The following is a 19,159-nucleotide window of genomic DNA, read 5'->3' on the forward strand; positions in this document are numbered from 1 at the left end:
GATTTTCTTAATTGTTTAGCTTAAAGGGAGAAAAGGGAAAACAGGGAAACAAACAAAAAAAAATAGCATTTGCAGGAGAATTGTAGCAGGATTTTTCAGAAATTCAAAAGGTTAAATCTGATTTTTTTTTTCTCTTACTAGAATCTGGCCAGAGCATTGCTTGTGATAATTACAATGCCACTGTACAGTGTGGGTCAGGAGAAGTTATTCAAATTAGAGAGAGCTTCTATGGACGGAAGACCCCCCACTACTGTGTATCGGAGACTCCTCTCCAGTATGATACAGATGAAGACTGTAGTTGGATCAGTGTCAAAGATGAAGTAGCAGGTAGTATGTTATGGTATTGCTTGCCAGAAGCATAGCGTGAGTGCCAAAGTTCCTGGTCCATATAATACTTTATCTTGTAGTTCAGTAGAGTTAGTGAATGGGAAAGTAGATTATTCCTAAAATGAAGGGAATCACAGAGAACTTCTGAGATAGAGAAGGTTCTCACAGGAGGCTGGATAGAAAGGAGGGACTTTATGAGGAGCAAAGATACAGGGAAGGAGAAGGGGAGCAAATGGAGAACAAGGGTGGACGTGGTTCCTCTTACTGTGTGAAGAAAATATGTGGTCACACCAATTCACCGATGAACTCAGTGGGAGACCCTAGGTTTGGCAGAGATGGAAGAGAATATATTATAGAATCATACAATAGTTAGGGTTGGAAAGGACCTTAAGATCATTCAGTTCCAACCCCCCTGCCACAGGCAGGGACACCCCACACTAAACCATCCCACCCAAGGCTTCATCCAACCTGGCCTTGAACTCTGCCAGGGATGGAGCACTCACAACCCCCCTGGGCAACCCATTCCAGTGCCTCACCACTCTAACAGGAAAGAATTTCCTCCTTATATCCAATCTAAACTTCCCTTGTTTAAGTTTTAACCCGTTACCCCTTGTCCTGTCACTACAGTCCCCAATGAAGAGTCCCTCCCCAGCACCCCTATAGGCCCCCTTCAGTTACTGGAAGGCTGCTATGAGGTCCCCACGCAGCCTTCTCTTCTCCAGGCTGAACAGCCCCAACGTTCTCATCCTATCTTCATACGGGAGGTGCTCCAGTCCCTGATCATCCTCGTGGCCTCCTCTGGACTTGTTCCAGCAGTTCCATGTCCTTTTTATGTTGAGGACACCAGAACTGCACACAATGCTCCAGGTGAGGTCTCACGAGAGCAGAGCAGAGGGGCAGGATCACCTCCTTTTGATGCAGCCCAGGATACGGTTGGCTTTCTGGGCTGCGAGCGCACACTGAAGCCGGCTCATGTTCATTTTCTCATCGACCAGCACCCCCTGGTCCTTCTCTGCTCCAAACCAGGAGGGGTGAAAATGCTGGCACCCACAGAGACAAGAGGGCAGGAGGGATCTGATGCTGGGTACCCATGTGTTGGGTACATATGTGTTGGGTACTTTCAGCCAAAATTAAACAAAACATGTAACTTCTTTTACCCTCTCCAAAACCAGTAAAGTGGGATGGTGCTGAGAAATACCAGGCAATAAGGAACACACGAAACTCAAAGTGATACTGGGAGCTTGTCTAGAAACCAGTGCCATGGCATTGCTCCCCTGCCCCTTTTTGTTTCTGTAATCATCTGTCACCTGAGTTGTTTTGACAAAGACAAAACCCACTAGTTCATATAAAATGGTCCTTCTTTCCAGGCCAGTGTCACGGTCTTCAGGCCTGCCAGGTGGCAGCAGATGGCGCATTCTTTGGAGATCCTTGTCCAGCTTCCAGAAGCTATTTGTCCATTCAATACGACTGCAAGGAAGGTAAGTGGGAGGGAGCATTCAACCCCAAAAGCCTGTTCTGCTCTTTGCTGTAACAGTGTGACCAATGATACTTAAAAATGACTGCTCCATCCTCAAGGAAGAACCTGGAGAAGCAGTGACCACTAAAAATAGGCACAAAAATGTAGCTTCCCCATCCTAACTGAGGGGTTGTGATAGGATGCAAAGACAGGAAATTCAGTCACATAAAACACATTTAAAAGAAATTATGTTCAGAAAGAAGAATCTTGATCAGTAGGTATGGAAAAGAATGGGTTCCTTGTCACACCACTAATACAGTCAAATCAGCAGCAGCATCAACTCTGTTTTGAAGATGGCCTGCTCTCAAAAAATGAAAATGGATTAATTCTGTAAGAAATGTAGACAAACAATGGCATCGAATTTTTGCATTATGTATTGCAGGTCTGCAACTGGTTGTAACAGATACGTGCTTTGTCTTTGAAAATATCACAGTCAGTATGACCTGGCTGCTCTCTCCATACTCTGGCAACATTTCCTGCATCATTAGCACTGGAGATGGACACACCATTGATCCTTACTACCCTCTAACGTAAGATATATCCTTCCTGTATCATCAAACAACCAGTAAATTTTGCTGCTTGCATTTTATTGAACATTCCAAGTCTCTTACATAAGATGTCAAAAATTAAGTAGATTGATAATAGACCATACATCCAAGACATTTGGATTCTACAGAAACTTGTTTTGAAATTAACACAGAATTATATGTCAAGCTGCCAACCACAATCTTTCTTCTGCTTTTATTTTGACAAGTGATTCGTGTTTCTTACTAAGAGAATTTATTCCAGATCCTAAGACAAAAAACAACTGAAAACATGTGAGTAATTGCCAAAGAAACAAGAAATCATTGATTTCTTAAATTAAAAGAGTATTTTTTTCATAATATTTAAAATAATACAATGGCATTCTGGAGGGTGGTTTGTTTTTGACTGGTGGTTTTGGTTTTTTTTTTTTGTTCTAATTGCATAAAAATTGTGTCTTTAAAAGATCGAACATTTTTCTGCTGGATTTAAAAGTCAGATTTTGTCCTGGTACTATGAATAACAGAGAATGTCTCTAGAAATTAATTTATCTACTAATGAAATCCTAGTTGAGTCAACTAGAAAGGTAAGAGTAGAATGAAAACCAAAAGGTAGCAACATACTAGAAACAGGTAAAATAAACGTTCTGCCAAGCTACAGACAAGGGCTTGTAGCTGTAAAGAACTTGAAAAAAATCTTTGATAGTGAGCCTTTACATAAAATGCATTTACTAGCTGTAAGCAGAGGCTTGTTTTTTTTTATGGGAAGATATTTTACCTCACCTACTAGGTCACTCACAGTCATGCTTATCTGTTTCCTGTGTCCAGTCCGAAACTCGCTCTTAAAGTGTCTTTTCTGGTCTGATCTTGTCATTGGCATGCTCTAAAATGAAACTTTTGTCTTCATTCAAACAGCTAATGAAAAATACGCATTATCATCAATGATTATATGCCCTGATTTTTTTTTTTTTTTTTTTTGCATTTGCTAGTTGGTACCATGATAAGATGATAAAGAGTTCAGAGAAAATAGTGTCAGGTATAATATTTATTTGCCTTCCATGGTGTATGTCATTCGAGAAGGACATCCTTAGGTCCACTGCACTATCTCCCTAAGAGTTAGTAATAATAGCAGAGTTAGTAATAATAGCAGCTACCACAGACTTCATACCCATTCATCTCCTATTGCTATCATGACTTGAGCTGCACCAGACCCAGGAGTGAAGAGACATTTTTGCTGCCTCTTCATAGGCAAGTGTAGAAGTAGCTGCACATAAAAGAAATAAAAACCCAAGGGAGTGCTCTGACAACGTGCTGAGCAGCTTCCACTGATTTATCTAAGGGACAGCAAATAGCAAGTAAAACAAAGAATAGACAATTAAGAGCACTGTTACATGTCCTGATGTGCATAGTCACATGTCTGTGCTCAGAGCCAAAATCACAACCCAGATCTAATGGTGTGTGTCACTGAACTGTAATCTACCTACTTTACAGCACAGTCTACCTACCCTTATAGATATGCTTTGGGAATGACCACCCCAGTACACAACTTTAATGACTCTGTAGCTGGAACAAAGCAACATTCTTCAACCCTAAAAATTCTACATAAATAGATGAGGGATTACAGAGAGAATGCTGAGTCAGAAACCTGGGATCTGTGACTGCTGTTACCACTTAAGGCTAAGGGCCTCCCAGGACCGTATTTCACAACAAGCAGCTGTTCTCTTTCTATTCTAGACTGGTCAGCAATGTCACATACAGATACTCATCTCCTGGGGAGTTTACTGTCTTTGCAGAATGCACCACCAGCGAATGGCACGTGGTGGCACAGAAGCGGGTGACTGTTCAAGATAAGATGGATCGACTGAGCATTACTGGGTGCTATAGCCAGTATGAAACTGGGAACAGCTCTCACTGCCGTACGCTGTATGGGGAGTTGTTGTGGATTCAAGTTGAACTCGATGGAGGTGAGAGTAATTATCTGCATGATGTAAATGCCAGGATAAACATTACACCACCCATGGGATAGAAGCAGGATTTTCATTATGCAGAACAATGCTTCCTTTTAGTGAATGCTTTCCCTCTAATTGTTATATTCCTGCAACTGCATGCTCTCAGCTCCATTGGAGGGGTTCTTTCTCAGGGCTATTACACCACCTCAACCATAAGCATAAGACCTTTTTTCCCTCTACACAGAGCTGACAAAGCATGAGCATAACTTTAGTCACACACATGAAGCAAGTAAAGAGTATTTTCACGTTTCAAGATAGGAATCCATAGAATTGCTTCTCTCGGGGTATGAGGATTCCACACTGAGCTGATCACATTTGCTGGTGTACATTTAATTCCTGGAATCCACATATATATGCTTAAAAAATAAAATTCAGCAGTGTGTGCTTGAAGTCTTTTGACTGCCCTAACACTCCCAGCAGAAAACATGACGGAATTCAACAGGGAGTCTAAAGGGGCACAAAAGCACTTGAAGTGACTTTATTAAAAGTGGCTGCATTGCTGCAGTGCTCTTTGGACTCCTTTACAATACCTGAACGCTGCACAATCCAACAGCCTATTATGCAAACTGTGAGAAATCTGAACTGTCTTTTTGCAGGCAATGGAGTGACCTACACCGTACTGGCAGATAACATGACACTCACTGAATCCAGTGCAAAGGAAGGAATTGTCCCTCACAATCTGACACTTGACAGCACCTCTCAAGAGCTGCTAGGCCCCGGGAAACATCAGCTGGAAATCCGAGCATCCAGCAACACAACCGCATCAGAGATCTCTGAGAGCATTGCTATTCACCTGATTGAGCCAGTATCTGGTCTCCACGCTGCGTTAGTTTCTCACACTCTGCAGCTGGGGGAGGATTTGGAGGTGAATGTCTCTGTGTCTCATGGTGCCCCAGATAAGCTGAAGTTTGAGGTGATTGGATCTAATGAAACTCACGCTCACAAAGAAGATGGCCCTCACGGGGAACCTCGGATGTACATCATTCCCATGCCCTCTGAAGGTATGGCATGCTGACATCTGTATTTCCAAGACACTCACAGCTGAGCAGAGGAGTTCTCATAAACATCATCCTGGGGTAGGGAATTACAGTACAGCTGAATTCGGTAGCTTTTCTAACAGCTCAGACTTGGTCTGCAGAACAGTGTGAACAGCACAGTCTTACCCACTTGTGAGCAAATAAACTAAACTGGCAAATGGGTCTCCACACAGAGACCGAAATCAAGGCTTCACCTGCTTTTTGCACTAAAAATGCATGGTGCACCAGGGTTTCTTTTTTCATGACATGAGCTGATTTAAGTACAAATGATGACATTTTCCTCAATCACAAAGTGTTTTCCTCCTGTTTGTTCATATGTGTAACTTTTTGAGTCTACACAGCTCTACATTTTACACCGCAGTAAACAATAATCTGGGAGGTGTGAGTAAAGAAAAGGGGAGCTTTTCTCTGGGTCAGTCTCCAACACTTAGTTTCTGTTGGACTTATGAAAAAGCTTTCAGTAATTTTTTCTTTCCATTATTAAGAAATCAGTCTTTAAAATGTGAGATTAAGGAGATTGTCTGTAAGAGTTAATTCAGTGGCACACGATAAAAAAGTTTCCTCCTCTAATGAACTATTAAAAGTCCCATGCCAAAGCTGGAACACTAAAGCTAATCATCGTTTCATTTTATGTTTTAAAATTATTCAATATTGAAAGTGTTACTGGGTCTCCTTATACTCATCTGAACACCCCTTCTCTTCAGGCAGAAATTTTCAAACGAGACAGCTGCTCTCTCAAGATGCCTAAGCTCATTTGGACTGCAGTATTTGCACATCATTAGTCTCCTGTGTGGTAATATCATAGCCAGCTGACAAAGAATAGCATTGCAAGTCCTAGGACAAAAGCAGCTGAGGTATTAAAAAGCTGAGATAAAGAGGAATAACATTCCTTGAAAAGCCTTTCAGCAGAGGAAACTCATCACAGAACTCTCAAAGCTACTAACGGAAAATAATAGGATTTTATCCATGAATTGGATTTTATATCCTGAACATGATGGACTGGTCCCACTGCTATTCTTAACTGGCCGTTTGTCTTCTCTAGGTACTTTCCTAGTGAAAGCGGTGGCCATGAATGCCTTCTCAAACATGAGCGTGGATCTTGGGTTCATCACTGTGCTGGCAAACAGTTCTCATAAAAAAGGTAATTGCATTCATCTGGCAGTGCTGCTTTTGACCACATACGTGTCTTTTCGCAATCAGAACACTTCATGGAGTGTTTATGGTTTGCATCTAGTAATTGCTTTCCTTCCAGTAACAGTGCTGAAAACATATGTGGAGGCTTCTTTCTGATGAAGGCAGATTCTCTGGCTTTGAAGTAGTCATAAATTACCAACAGTCTGAAGATGTTACACATTGCACATTTGCTGGTTGTCCTAGAAATAATTAGTGAAGTTTACAGCTTGGGACATAGCTCTGAAACCAGGAAATATTTGCATCACAGCAGTCTCGTAAATTGCTGTCAGTAAATGCTTCTAGATGGCTCATCCTTACATTTGCAAAAGTGGATTATACCAGTAATATGGTGACTTTAGTACTAACCTCACTGATACTTTTCCTGTGTTTTCCCTCATTTTTTCTTTGTACATACATGAAACTCCATCATGTGAATTTATTTTGATTTGCACCATTACATTTGAAGAATCAGGATCATATTTTTTATAGTATGTGACTAGCTTGTTGTAATTGTATTGTACAATTGTACAATACAATTGTATTGTAACTAGGCTGCTTATCACAGTTCTAGAGTCTGATTCTTATAGCACATCTTTCAAACTGCAGGTCATCAAATCCTGTGTATTTAAGTCATATTCACTGAAGATGTCTGAAAGCTTTATGGGTACCACTAAAATATTTGGCTCTTTTTTGTATCAAACAGATTCTGTTAAGAAAGAAAGCATCTCTGAAACAAATACCCAAAGGACAACGGTAAGCATTATTTACAGATCTTTCTTGCAGATTGGAATGCTTAGAAATATCAGTAGAACTCTGCATAAGATAATGAAAAGAAGTATCTATAGTATACTCAATTATGAAATAGATTTTCTGTGCCCCATATGGTTTAACATAAAATCTACAATAAAAGCCTCTGAGACAAATGTGTTTACAGGCATTCAATCTACAATTCATAGGAGACTGCAAGTAACAATTACAAGATTAGAGAAAATGAACTCTTCACAATGATTCAGTTTCAGAAGTTGCGATGTGCTTAGATGAATTTCTTTAATTATCTACTCGACTAAAGCAAAGCTGTCTTAGAGGGGCTATACTTCAAGCAGAGTTTAATATATTAATATATTGTTTCTAAGTATTTTCTGCTTCTGTGTTGGAATGTTTAAGTCACTTTGCAAAGAAGAAACTTCCAGTTTATGGCAAACTGAGTAACTAATGATACACCAATTGCTAGCAGCTGCAAAACTTTAATAAAATTACTAAATAGAATATTTTTTTTCTCATAAAGGTCTAGCTTTTAAGTATAACACTAGCAGACAGATGTCAGCTACAGAAGACATGCTGCTTCACAAGATGGCATGATGCTTTACAGATTGCCTGTAATAATATATTGCATCAGGGAGATATAAATCTAACTCAGAACTAAGTTTATCACAGTTTGTTGCACAGAAAGACAAATTCAGCCACCTCATTCTTCTCTTTATAGCTGCAGTGTACCCAATTCAGGTAAAAAAGGAATGTACTAGAAGACGTACTAGAAGGCAAGTGATTGGCCAGGGGTTAAAAGTCTTGGTCCAGAAGTGGAAAATTGAGAGGAATTCGTTTCCCAAGTACCTGCATTAGTTTTGAAAATGGAGCTGGGCTCCTGAGCCACTTTGCATTTGGGAGTATTTTTCCACAGAAATTCTCTGTATCATCTGCTTTTATTCCCATAGCTTTTACGCCCGTTCTACATACAGGGAGATATCATTTAAACTGCAGATCTGCAGACAGTGATTTGGAGTTTAAACTTTAAGACCTTTTTCATTATAAAGAAGTAAGATATGTGTTTAGACATGCTCCTGTTCTAACTGATATTTACATATTATTTAGGATCACAAAAGAAAAAACAAAATATATATTAAACCAAGTCGTCATGTGGATCCTTTCACCACTGTTACACTTGGCTGGCCAGGCAACAATAGTTCCAGTTTCCTTTGGTCCTGCGGTATGTGCTTTTCCTAAACTTTACACATTGTCTTCTATTTGATGAGTAACAAGCTCACTATCATGTCAGATCATGTGGAAATCTGACTAAAGGATGGTTTATTCTCTGACTTTAATGTTTGCCACTCACTGTAAATGAATGTCCTTCTACTTTACCCTGGTTTTAACACTGAACTAATTATTCTATATAATATGGATTGATACTCATTGTCTTTTCCCAAAGGTTTCATTTTTCAAGAGCTAAGCCTTCACCCTCATAGCCAAGAACTAATCCCAAATGACTTACATAGTTAGGCGTTTGCAAGGTACATGTGTCTCAATAAACCAGCAAAAATTAGCATTAAACATGATGCAAAAACTTTTCTGGCTGAAAACTGATTGAGATTCGGGACATCTGTGTTCTGTCCCCGTATTTACCCCTTACCTCATGTATTACTTTGAAGAAGTCAGTCTGTGCTCTGAAATCTGATTACCCACTCTTTAAACTGCGTCTTGGAAACTTGTTTGCTCCGTAAATCTTTTTGAAACCTATGGCAGGGAAGTCCTTTATAAGGGACCTGGGATGTTATGCCTATTCTAATTACAAAGGAAATGTTTGTGCAGGAGCTTGCTGGCCTGCGTGGAATGAATGTGTGCAGCAACAGATAATCCTAACCAACCAAAGTGAGGTGCAAATCCCACCTTCCTGCCTCCCTCCTCCAAAATCAGCAGTGACTGTCACGGTTACAGTCCAAAACCACGGCAATGAAGAGGGGCAGGATGAGCAATGTCTCTATGTGACTGCAAAACGAGGACTGCAACTGGAAATCAGGTCTGTTTTAAAACTGAAGCATTCACTGCTTAATATTATTACTGCACAAAAATAGTGCAAGGTCACAGTTACCAATAATTGCAATAATAATAAAGTGATAATGTACTCATCATCATAGATGCATTTTAGGAATTATCATCATAGGAATTATAGATAAAATGGGTCTTGCTGCATCTTTCAGTTCATATCTCTGAACAAAATCTTTTTATAAACTGAATAACATTCTTCCCAAAACCATTTAGGGTTTTTGACCCCACTATATCCTTTCAATGTTGGATATTTCCATATGCAAACCCCAATGAAATAATGGGAATAAATGCCATAAGATATGTCAGATGTTTGTACTAGACACCCAGACACACATTACTGCCTTAAAAATATCTGTTCTTCAAGCCTGTTTCTCAAGAGTCTAGTGCCTTATTAAAGAACAGTGGCAGTTCAGTGATCTACTCATACAATCATGTAAGGAGCTTAAATAGAAGCAGGTTTCATTTGAGAGCCTGAATCAGTTTTGTGACATAGTTTGCGGGTTCTGGGCCACAGTCATGTTGAAAATGGAGATGAAGGTTCCTAAAACTTGCTTTAAAATCAAGTATTTTACCATTTTCTAGCCATGTTTCATTTGCCCTGTATGGCAGGGCTTTTGCAGAGTAAAACCAATCAGCATTGAAGCCTATGACATCTCACACAGTTAACCCCTGTAATACCATCTTACTTCCTTACAGGTGTGAGGCAAACTGCAAGCCAGTGAATGCTAGTGAGGACGTTGTTTTGAGTGTCTCTGGACAGAAGGACTCCCAGGCCATATATTATAACTGGTATTTAGATAACACATTCCAAACCAAGGTGAGAGCACCACATTCACCAGAAATACTGCACACATTAAAACAAACATCTATCCTGAGGGAAAGCCATAAGAGTGATATGTTGTCAGATGGATTCTCTGCAAATAACAGTGAAGACTGAGACAAGATGGTTTCTGGTTTGGGAGGGGTTATAACGATGGGCACCTACCACCCTGCTCCTGATACAGCACAACAGAAATCAGAGCAAAGTGTCTCTAGTGTCATGTTTTCTTTCCTCTCTGATTTTCCAGCCTATGACCCTCCCTCCAGCCTGTGGCCTGACTGGTTTCTGGCAGAACTCTTTGAATTTGCTTCAAAGCAACACATCCTTGTTGAGAATAAACGGCTCCTTCTTGCAGACACAGGGAGAAGCTTTTCAGATTAAAGTAACAGGTAAGGGCAAGCAGGGTTTTTCAGACTATCCTTGAGATAGTCTCTGCTGTTGTGACATCACACTGATGTTACACACACAGAGCCTTGCTGATAATATGAAGTTAAATTAGTCCACAAGTTGAAAGGTGTTACTTTATATGTGGGTTCTTTAAAATAATTAAGAGCTAAGTTTGTTCAGGGCTATTGCACAGCAGGACAAATTCCGTTTTCTTACTCCAAGCTGTTAACAACTTTGTAGAGGCCCATGTGGTAATGAAGCTATGCTGAATGCTTGAACAAATAATACAGCTTTGCTTCATAATGCAAACAAAACTATGTTTATAAGCAGGAAGTTCTTTACTGTGAGGGTCGTGAGGCACTGGCAGAGGTTGCCCAAATAAGTGGTAAATGCTCCATCGCTGGCAGCGCTCAAGGCCAGGCTGGACAGAGCCTTGGGTGACATGGTCTAGGGAGATATCCCTGCACATGGTAGGGGGTTGGAATTTGATGATCTTAAAGTCCTTTCCAACCCAAACCATCCTGTGATTCTATGCTGTTAATAGCTCTTTTCCTCTTATGGCTTATTCAGTAGCAGGATTTCATTTCTGATTAGGCCCACCCCGACGTTCCTGGTGCCTGCACAGACAGCATCGCTGCTAAGCAGGCTAGATTAATGTCTGAAGATCGGTGCTGCCGAGGCACGATCAATTGCTGACGCTCTGCTCCTTCCACTCCCAGCAATGACTCAGCGTGGCTACGGGGAGGAAACATACCTTGTCAGCACCGTGCCTCCGCCCCAGATCCCCACTTGTACTGTGTCTCCCAAGCAGGGATCAGTGCTCACCACGTTCACAGTCTCCTGCAGTGCTCCTTGCTTGGCAGGTTCATGCCAATCCAGTCACAACAGGCAGCTCACATACTGCTTCTACCTGAAACCAAGTAAGTCCTGAGGTGAACTGTTTGACTAACTGCTTCTCCCTGTTCCTAGCAAGCTGTTAACTGATGCAAACAAGAGCTCTGCTCCCAAGGAGACTAACAATGATTCAGTTGGGCCTGTATAGAGCATGTCCGGAGTCCCATGTTTAAAGACACATTTGGTTTTAAACAGGAGGCTGTTTAAAAGTATACCAACACGTGGTATCTGGTAGGTGACTCCTTCTTTCCTGTTTCAGATTCTCTCCTAGACTGTGGTCCGGATCCTGAACTCTTCCCAGTTTATCTTCCACTTGGAGAAGAGGAAAATGATTTCATTTTACATCTGACGATTACTGTTAGCAATGTCTTTGGAGATACAGTTCAAACTAATGCTTCAGTGAAGGTACACAGTAGAATTACTTTATTTCAAGACCTCTCAAGTAGATAGCTAACCCACAAATAAGCTTTTGGAGCTTATTCCTATTTTATACGTATCACTTCCTCCTTAATGTGCCACAATGACCATTTTCCTACCTAACAGAGACTATTCCCTGTGGACTCAAGGTAGTCAAAAGAACCTCCCACTGTCCTTTTTCTAGAATAAAATTTAAAAGATGATCTCTTTGGACATTGGGTAACATAAGCTGTATTTAGTGAGACTGGAGCTATCCTATGTAGACCCCAGAAAACTGGTTCTTCCCCAGTGCTCAAGTAAGGAGATCCTCATCAGACCACTGAAACTAAACCATTAAAAACTGGGGAACACAAATTTTCTGTCCCACTCCAGCTGTCAGTAAGACGATCATGAAAGGAGTTCAAAGATAATTATAACAGTGTTGGCAATGTTAAGAGCATATCTTATTTCTTCACAGGTTGGACATGCAGATATGATTGACGGGAACCTGACCCTGCAGGCTATTGTATCTGAGAAGGCAAACACCATCCTGAAAGACAGCAACAACAGCATGAGTCTTTTGCAGCTGTATAAGTCAGTGACCTCTGTCCTTAACCAGGAGAGCCAAGAGGAAAGCTTTAACATATCTTTACAGACAAACACACGAAAAGAGGTCAGCCAGACACTTGTTTTCTTGCAGTACAGTGCAATATAATGGACTCTTCATATCTTTTGAGAGCTCTTAAGTAATAAAAAGCTCATATATCGCCACCTGAAATCAATGGAGGTTTCAAGTTTCCAGCATCTGTCTCAGTGTTTGGCACAGGTTTCAGCTATTTTTCACTATTTGCCCACATAAATAATTTGGCTTATCATCCATCAGTAAAATAATTTATTCCCAATTCTTATTTCATTAATGTAAACTAATTTGGATGGTGTTTGAAAACTTAAAACCAACTTGATTTTCTACAAACAATTTAAATATTAATAAAGTGGCTTCTTCTGTGGGATAAATATCTAATTTTCCCCAAAAGTACTAGATGGCAGGTAGTTTTAGTTTATTCATTTAAGCTACCAGCTTATGCTTCAGTTACAAGCTTATTATTTGTATAGTGCTTTGAGTCCTTCAGATTAAAAGATCTAGAGAAATGCAATGTATCCTTCAGTTATGATTCATTACTGGAGTAACATCAGTCATGGCTCTGGTTTCTCTGGAAGTGGCATTTATAAAGTAATTCACATACATTAGTACAAATTCTCCCAAGTAAATCTCCTTGCTATTAATGGATGTTAAATATATAAATTCTCTGTACTGGAAAGTAACATAAATCTCATGATTACACAGTTACTAAGGCAAGTGGCATCTTGTCAGTAGACCTAATATCAGTTCAAATGATCCTTGTTGTGGAGTCTTACTCTACCACATAATTTACAGCAAGCCTAGCTGTCAATGTACAGCACTATTTGCACAGTCCTAATTAGCATCTTATTCCTTTGCCTAATTATGCCTTTTCATCCAAAGCTCCGAGGGCTGATGCTGACAACTCTCTCTGCTGTTAATGTTACATCAGTGCAGACTGCTCTTAAGATGTCAGAAGTATTGAAAGAAATCACTTACAGGAGTGAAGAGCTGTCTGTCTCAGCACAAGTAAGAAGCAATCTGTATTATATCTTCTCACACTAATACTATAAACTCTACTGCACCCCGCTGACCTTGGAAGAGTTTCAGTGCCTTACAATTATCTGTTCTTACCCATTTCTTCAAGTGCACCAGCATGGGTATTTTGACCACAAGGAAATATATTTTTGCAGTACAGAGCAAGTGAATTTATTCAGATATTTACTCAGATACTTATTCTACAATTCAGGGTATAAGCATCTTACATTTTAGGATACACTTTTAAGATATAAATCTTCGCTTTAGTCAGAGGCTTCTTAGAATGTATGTTTTATCTTGAAGAAAAACTGTCCAGCAGTGTTTATCTACAGTTTTCCAGATCCATTTGTCCCTGATCCATGCGCTGTCACAAAATGAATGTAGCAAGCTGTCAGTGAAGCAGGGACTTGTCAGCACTCAGGGGAACTGGGCACAAATGCTCAGATTAGCCTCATGAAAGTATTTCTTGAATGTCATGGCAACATGGCACTATCAGTAGATTATGCTGTTTATGCATAAGGAATGAGTGAGCACATGGGAGGACAGAACAAACTGTTACTAGGGAAGTTTCACAAATAGCTGGCAATAAAAGGAGCTGTCCTGATTTCTGATGTATTATACAGTTGCAGCCAGACAATGGCTTGGGAGCATTTCAGCAGTATGTGGTTAACTTTGGCAAGACAAGAGCATAGCTCAGATTCAGCACCCACCCTACAGTAAGGCTGCTAAGCACTTGCAGACTGTGGGAATGGCTATGTTCAAGCTAGCAATGAATTTTCTTGGCTCCCTCACCATCCTGGGCTGAAAGCTGGCCAGTGCTTTCACAATCACAAAGCAATCACTGGCTGCATTCAGGCACCAAATACAAACTGTAAAACTTATTCTCCCTTGGCACTCAGCACAGCATAAGGCCAAAGGTATTACTTGCTGTTAATCCAGTAGCGTTTGTGAAAACTGAGATTGAAACACACAGTCACTTGACATTATAGTGGTATTTTTTGGACATACCACTCAAGAATATAATCTAATTTACAACATTACTGTATATCTAAACTGTATCCTTGCCCAGTGTTTGACATACAAGCTTCATTCAGATGTTATTAATCCTGATTATGGAATAAACCTGTAGAAGCAGGCTGCATTTTTCACGTCTGTGTTATGTTTTAGTATACCATCTAGTATATCATCTTTATTGGTGTTTGAATATTACCCCAGCACAAGTAATTACAGTAAAAACAGCATTAGCCACAAATATAATGTGATTACCTATGTTGCAATGTTCAGTAAATGACACAAGTGTCACTTTTGTCATTTACAGCACCAACATATGTAAACTTTTCCCCTTGTTTCCCATGCAGGTGGAGGCGAGCAACATCCTAAAAGGTGTCAGTGCTTCCTTGCTCACTGTAAACACAGAGGACAGTAGAGATGATCAGAAGCTAAAATATACAGCTGATTACCTATTTAATGCAGTGAGCAATGTTCTTAAAGCTTCTGTAGGAGCCAGAGCTGTCAACACTTCAGTGCCAGAGGCAGAACAGGTAATTTTGCTTTGATTCATGTTGTAGTGCATTGTTTGTGTGAACCTTTGCTTGCTCTGGAGGGTTTGTAAGAGGTCTGCTGGCTCTCATACTTTTAAATTGGCACTGGGTAGGGTTCATGGTGTCACCATGATGGACTTGAACATCAGCCAAAACTCCGCAGTTAATTAGACCTGTTAGACTGAGGTCTGCTAACAAAGATGATAGAAGCCTCTTAAGATTTGTTACATTTGAGGCTGAACAAGACAGAGTACCAGGGAACACAGCAGCAGTGTAGGACCTCTAATGGATGACACACAGACGTTTTTCAGATCTTATTCTATACCCTCCTTTCCCCCCATAATTCAGGGAAGCCACAGGTATTCAATATTCCTGAGTGGCCCCACTGCTTCAAAGCTAGAATCAGCTCTAGTTGCTGCTTACACTTTTCCAGAAAGCCCACTCTGTTTTTCTACTCAGAATTATGCAACATGTTTGTTTTGTCCTATCCTTTCCTATCGAAACATGAATTGTCAGTTTCCTTTGTGTTACTGGACATACTTTAGGGTATGTCCAGTTTATTAATTTTCAGTTTATTAATTCTCATCACTGCAAGGGAGTAGGGCATGAAATAAATCTAACCTGAGAGAAAAGGTTATGAACTGTTCAGACTCCCCTGCAATAACACCCTAATAACACACAACGCATTCTTGCTTCTGCAAGTAACTAAACCCTAGAGTTTGCTGCTGAAGGGCACTAGTGTTCAGAAGAATATATTGAATTAAATTGATGTCATGTTTGTAGTGCTTCAAATTTCATTGTGTAGAGGTATAAATAATAGAACACAAAAGTAAAAGCTGTAAAATATTTATTTCCTGACTGCAATGTTTTAATAAGAATCACAGAAATTGAATTGCTGATTGATTGGAATAACTTTCTCTGAGTTTAAGTAGCACATCACCAAATTTGCCAGCTTTGTAAGACACTGAACATCAGTATTTACTCCTTAGAGGATGTAAAGGATGTAATGTGTCTTTTGATGATTCTGAAGAGCTCTGTTGCAAGTTTTACCCTCTAATCCTGTTCCAGAGTTCAGTGTCCCACCAGCTCCTGAATACGGTTGAAAATCTACAGAGTGGCCTTCTGTTTGGTAAAGAACCAGATGATGAACCAACAATCCTTACTACTCCCTCTGCCACAATGTATACACACAGGTAACAGTAACAGTGTCTCCCAACCAGGCTCCTCCCAGTTAATCAAATTTGCCCAAATATTCATTATCTTGCCCTTAAATGGAACCACCCAACTAAATATGTAGCATAATGACAACAGCATGTTTTTGTAGTTTATTTGACAAAAGTGCAAAGAGGCTGTCATTACTGATACTAATAACAGCTTGGACTCTGATTAGCTCCAATAAAATCACCCTAGAAATTCTCATGCTGTGTCTTGTTTGATCAGTAGAGAATTTACTACTACTTCCTGGATGAGGCAGTAGTCACTTACCTTTGAAATTATGCATAAAATTCATGTCATGTCAGTTAAGCTTTCTTTCTTTCTTTCCAAGTTTCCAATAATAACATGCTATACACAATTGTAACCAGCTTGGCAGAAGCAAATAAAAATCATAATAATAATAAAAAAAAAAAAAAGCATCTGACAAGCATTCTCCATTCCCTATAATCATCCCCAAATTGTTGCCCGAGAGCCTGGGTTTCATCCATCCACATTTAACTGTACATTTAAGTCAAGAGCATGTTCACAGAGAAACCAGGTACATCTTTCACAAAAGTACACATAGTTGGGTACAAGCTCCTCTCCAGATACACCAATTCCATCTTTTTTTCTTTTTTTTTACACTTCTGTGGTAGCACTGTGTGGAATACAGATCAATGTACAAAGCATTTACTGGCAGAGTTAGAAACAGTTCTGCAACTAAGTTATACTCATGGAGTTAGAAAGATTTTTCTCTAGATATGAAGTCCATGCTATTGACGTTCTTTTCTGTTGTTTGTTCCTTCCCTCTGCCTCCTCTTTCTTTTACTCTGTTTTGCTTGCCTCCAACCCCAACTGTACAGATTACTAACAGAAAACATGGATCGTACATCCATTAGTATCTCCAACTCCAGCTCTGCTAGCTTTACTCTCCCATCTGCTTCCTCTCTCAGTGTTTCGGGAGTTGATGATGAAACAGTGGATATAAGGGCAAGTAAACAGTTTTTCTCTGAATCAATATGATACACAACTTACATTTGTAATCCAGCAGTTTTAGAATCTTTTCCCCTTTTACAGTAAATACACAAACATACAAGTCATCCCTCCTGTCATGCCAAGAAAGTAATTTGAAATATTTTTGGCCAAGGAAGACTTCATTTAGTTTAATTGCATGAGGTTGGTTCAGCAAGCTAAGGAGAAAAGCTGAAGTTCCCCATTCCAGCAGCCCCTCGCATGCACCCATGATTCATACTTGCATGGCTAGACGAGGCAATTGAATGAATCAACACCTATAAACCTATTTGCTGTTTGTTTACATCTCATGCTCTGTGGAGGATACAACAGCTCAGAATCCATGTCACCATTAACACTAACCTATAGCAATCCTGTCTAGAAATAGGTGAGTTTAAGGGACTCAGATCCTACACAAGGCAAAAGTTCTGCAAGTATCCTGGTAATAACACATCTCCCATCTGACTTAGGAGATGGTGTTTTCCCTGTCAGAACAATAGACTTTATATTATTGTCGTATTTTTATAATACATTTTTAAAGACCTCTCTGGTCGACCTGACACTCTCAGGAAATGCCTGCAAAAAATTTTTTTTTACTGCAAGTTTTTTGGCTGTGCTAGCAAATGCCCAGAGCCCACTGAAACCAATGGAGCAACACATCCATTGACTTACCTGAGCACTAGAAGAGGCTCCTGAATTGTGGGATCAATGTTAACATACTCTCCTGTGTATTGCTATTACAGCAGATGCAGACTTCTGTTCCTAATTCCAAGAGGGGTGCCACAGCCTAGCTTTGGTGCAGTTAGTTCGAAAAAGGCTTATGCAATTGTGTTTTGATATCTGGTGTCTAAAAGGCAAAAGGGTGACAACGAATGGACAACAATAAACATTGTTGTACACATAGCACATTTCACAACCAAAATCACTTTCAAGGTTTGTGTTTAATCTACCTTAGAGATAAGGCAACTTCTTATTTAAATCCAGATGCAGGCCTCTTTTAGGTTAAGTCCTGTTTGGGTCTGAGCTCAAGCTTTCACTATTCTGCAATTAAAATTGTGAATATAAGAAATATGGACAACAGCTCAACTGATTGTTAATGTCTTCCTAACAGATGGTGAGCTTTGCCATGAATCCCTTTTTCTCCAGTGACACCAGTTTTGACACTAGTGGAACAGTGGCAGGTCTAAGTCTAACTAGTCTGGATGGCTTAATGATACCAGTCAGCAATCTCAAAGAGAACATTGAGGTAAATGCATTATTTCATATTCCTCTCCCTCTATTTTCATTTTTTCTTTTTTCTGTTAACGAACAGCCATTTGTGTTATCATCTTCTGTCAGATGACTGCAAATGGTGGTAGTGTTCATTACATCACATAACAGGATGTTGGTCTCTGCATTTGTGATAAGAGGATTTGTGTGATGTGACAAATGAAATAATAGGTATATATGTCTTTTCTTAAAGAGGAGGTATCTTATTCTTCATTTAAATGGATGTGAGAATGCTAATAGATGCAGAAAAAGAGTCCAGATTACAGTCATTCCAAAACGCAATGTAATGCCTTATTTCATCATCCAACAACTATGTGTTTATATTACTACTGTTTGGGTGTCTTAGCTGATGTATAAGCTGACATCCCAATCATTTGTACATGCACTTCATGTAGCCAGTGTTTCAGTCATAATCTCAGCTTTTAGCTGAGAAATGCACCACGGGTCATAGTTTTTGGGATGAGTCTACACAGGTTTCTAATGAACTTTTCAGAGGTTAGCTGAGAGTATTGAGAAAATTACTTTGAAGCTAGTATTTTTGCTGGCCATGCTGTCCCTATATTATGAAAAAAGATAATCTAGCA

The 19,159-nt window shown here is 39.8% G+C and overlaps 1 protein-coding gene across 1 annotated transcript in view; it reads left to right on the forward strand.

Annotated features, from left to right (window-relative positions):
- LOC136005490 (polycystin-1-like protein 2) overlaps positions 1 to 19,159 on the forward strand; it is a 41,518-nt gene that overhangs the window by 3,580 nt on the left and 18,779 nt on the right. The window contains 19 exon segments of the mRNA XM_065663026.1: positions 142 to 327; positions 1,695 to 1,805; positions 2,226 to 2,373; positions 4,099 to 4,328; positions 4,970 to 5,374; positions 6,453 to 6,551; positions 7,287 to 7,336; positions 8,453 to 8,567; positions 9,170 to 9,377; positions 10,103 to 10,223; positions 10,474 to 10,615; positions 11,333 to 11,533; positions 11,767 to 11,912; positions 12,382 to 12,576; positions 13,426 to 13,551; positions 14,919 to 15,101; positions 16,170 to 16,294; positions 17,159 to 17,285; positions 18,418 to 18,552. Of these exon segments, the coding sequence (XP_065519098.1) occupies positions 142 to 327; positions 1,695 to 1,805; positions 2,226 to 2,373; positions 4,099 to 4,328; positions 4,970 to 5,374; positions 6,453 to 6,551; positions 7,287 to 7,336; positions 8,453 to 8,567; positions 9,170 to 9,377; positions 10,103 to 10,223; positions 10,474 to 10,615; positions 11,333 to 11,533; positions 11,767 to 11,912; positions 12,382 to 12,576; positions 13,426 to 13,551; positions 14,919 to 15,101; positions 16,170 to 16,294; positions 17,159 to 17,285; positions 18,418 to 18,552 (3,053 nt within the window).

This window comes from Lathamus discolor, chromosome Z (assembly GCF_037157495.1).
Source record: "Lathamus discolor isolate bLatDis1 chromosome Z, bLatDis1.hap1, whole genome shotgun sequence".
Taxonomy (NCBI): Eukaryota; Metazoa; Chordata; class Aves; order Psittaciformes; family Psittacidae; genus Lathamus; species Lathamus discolor.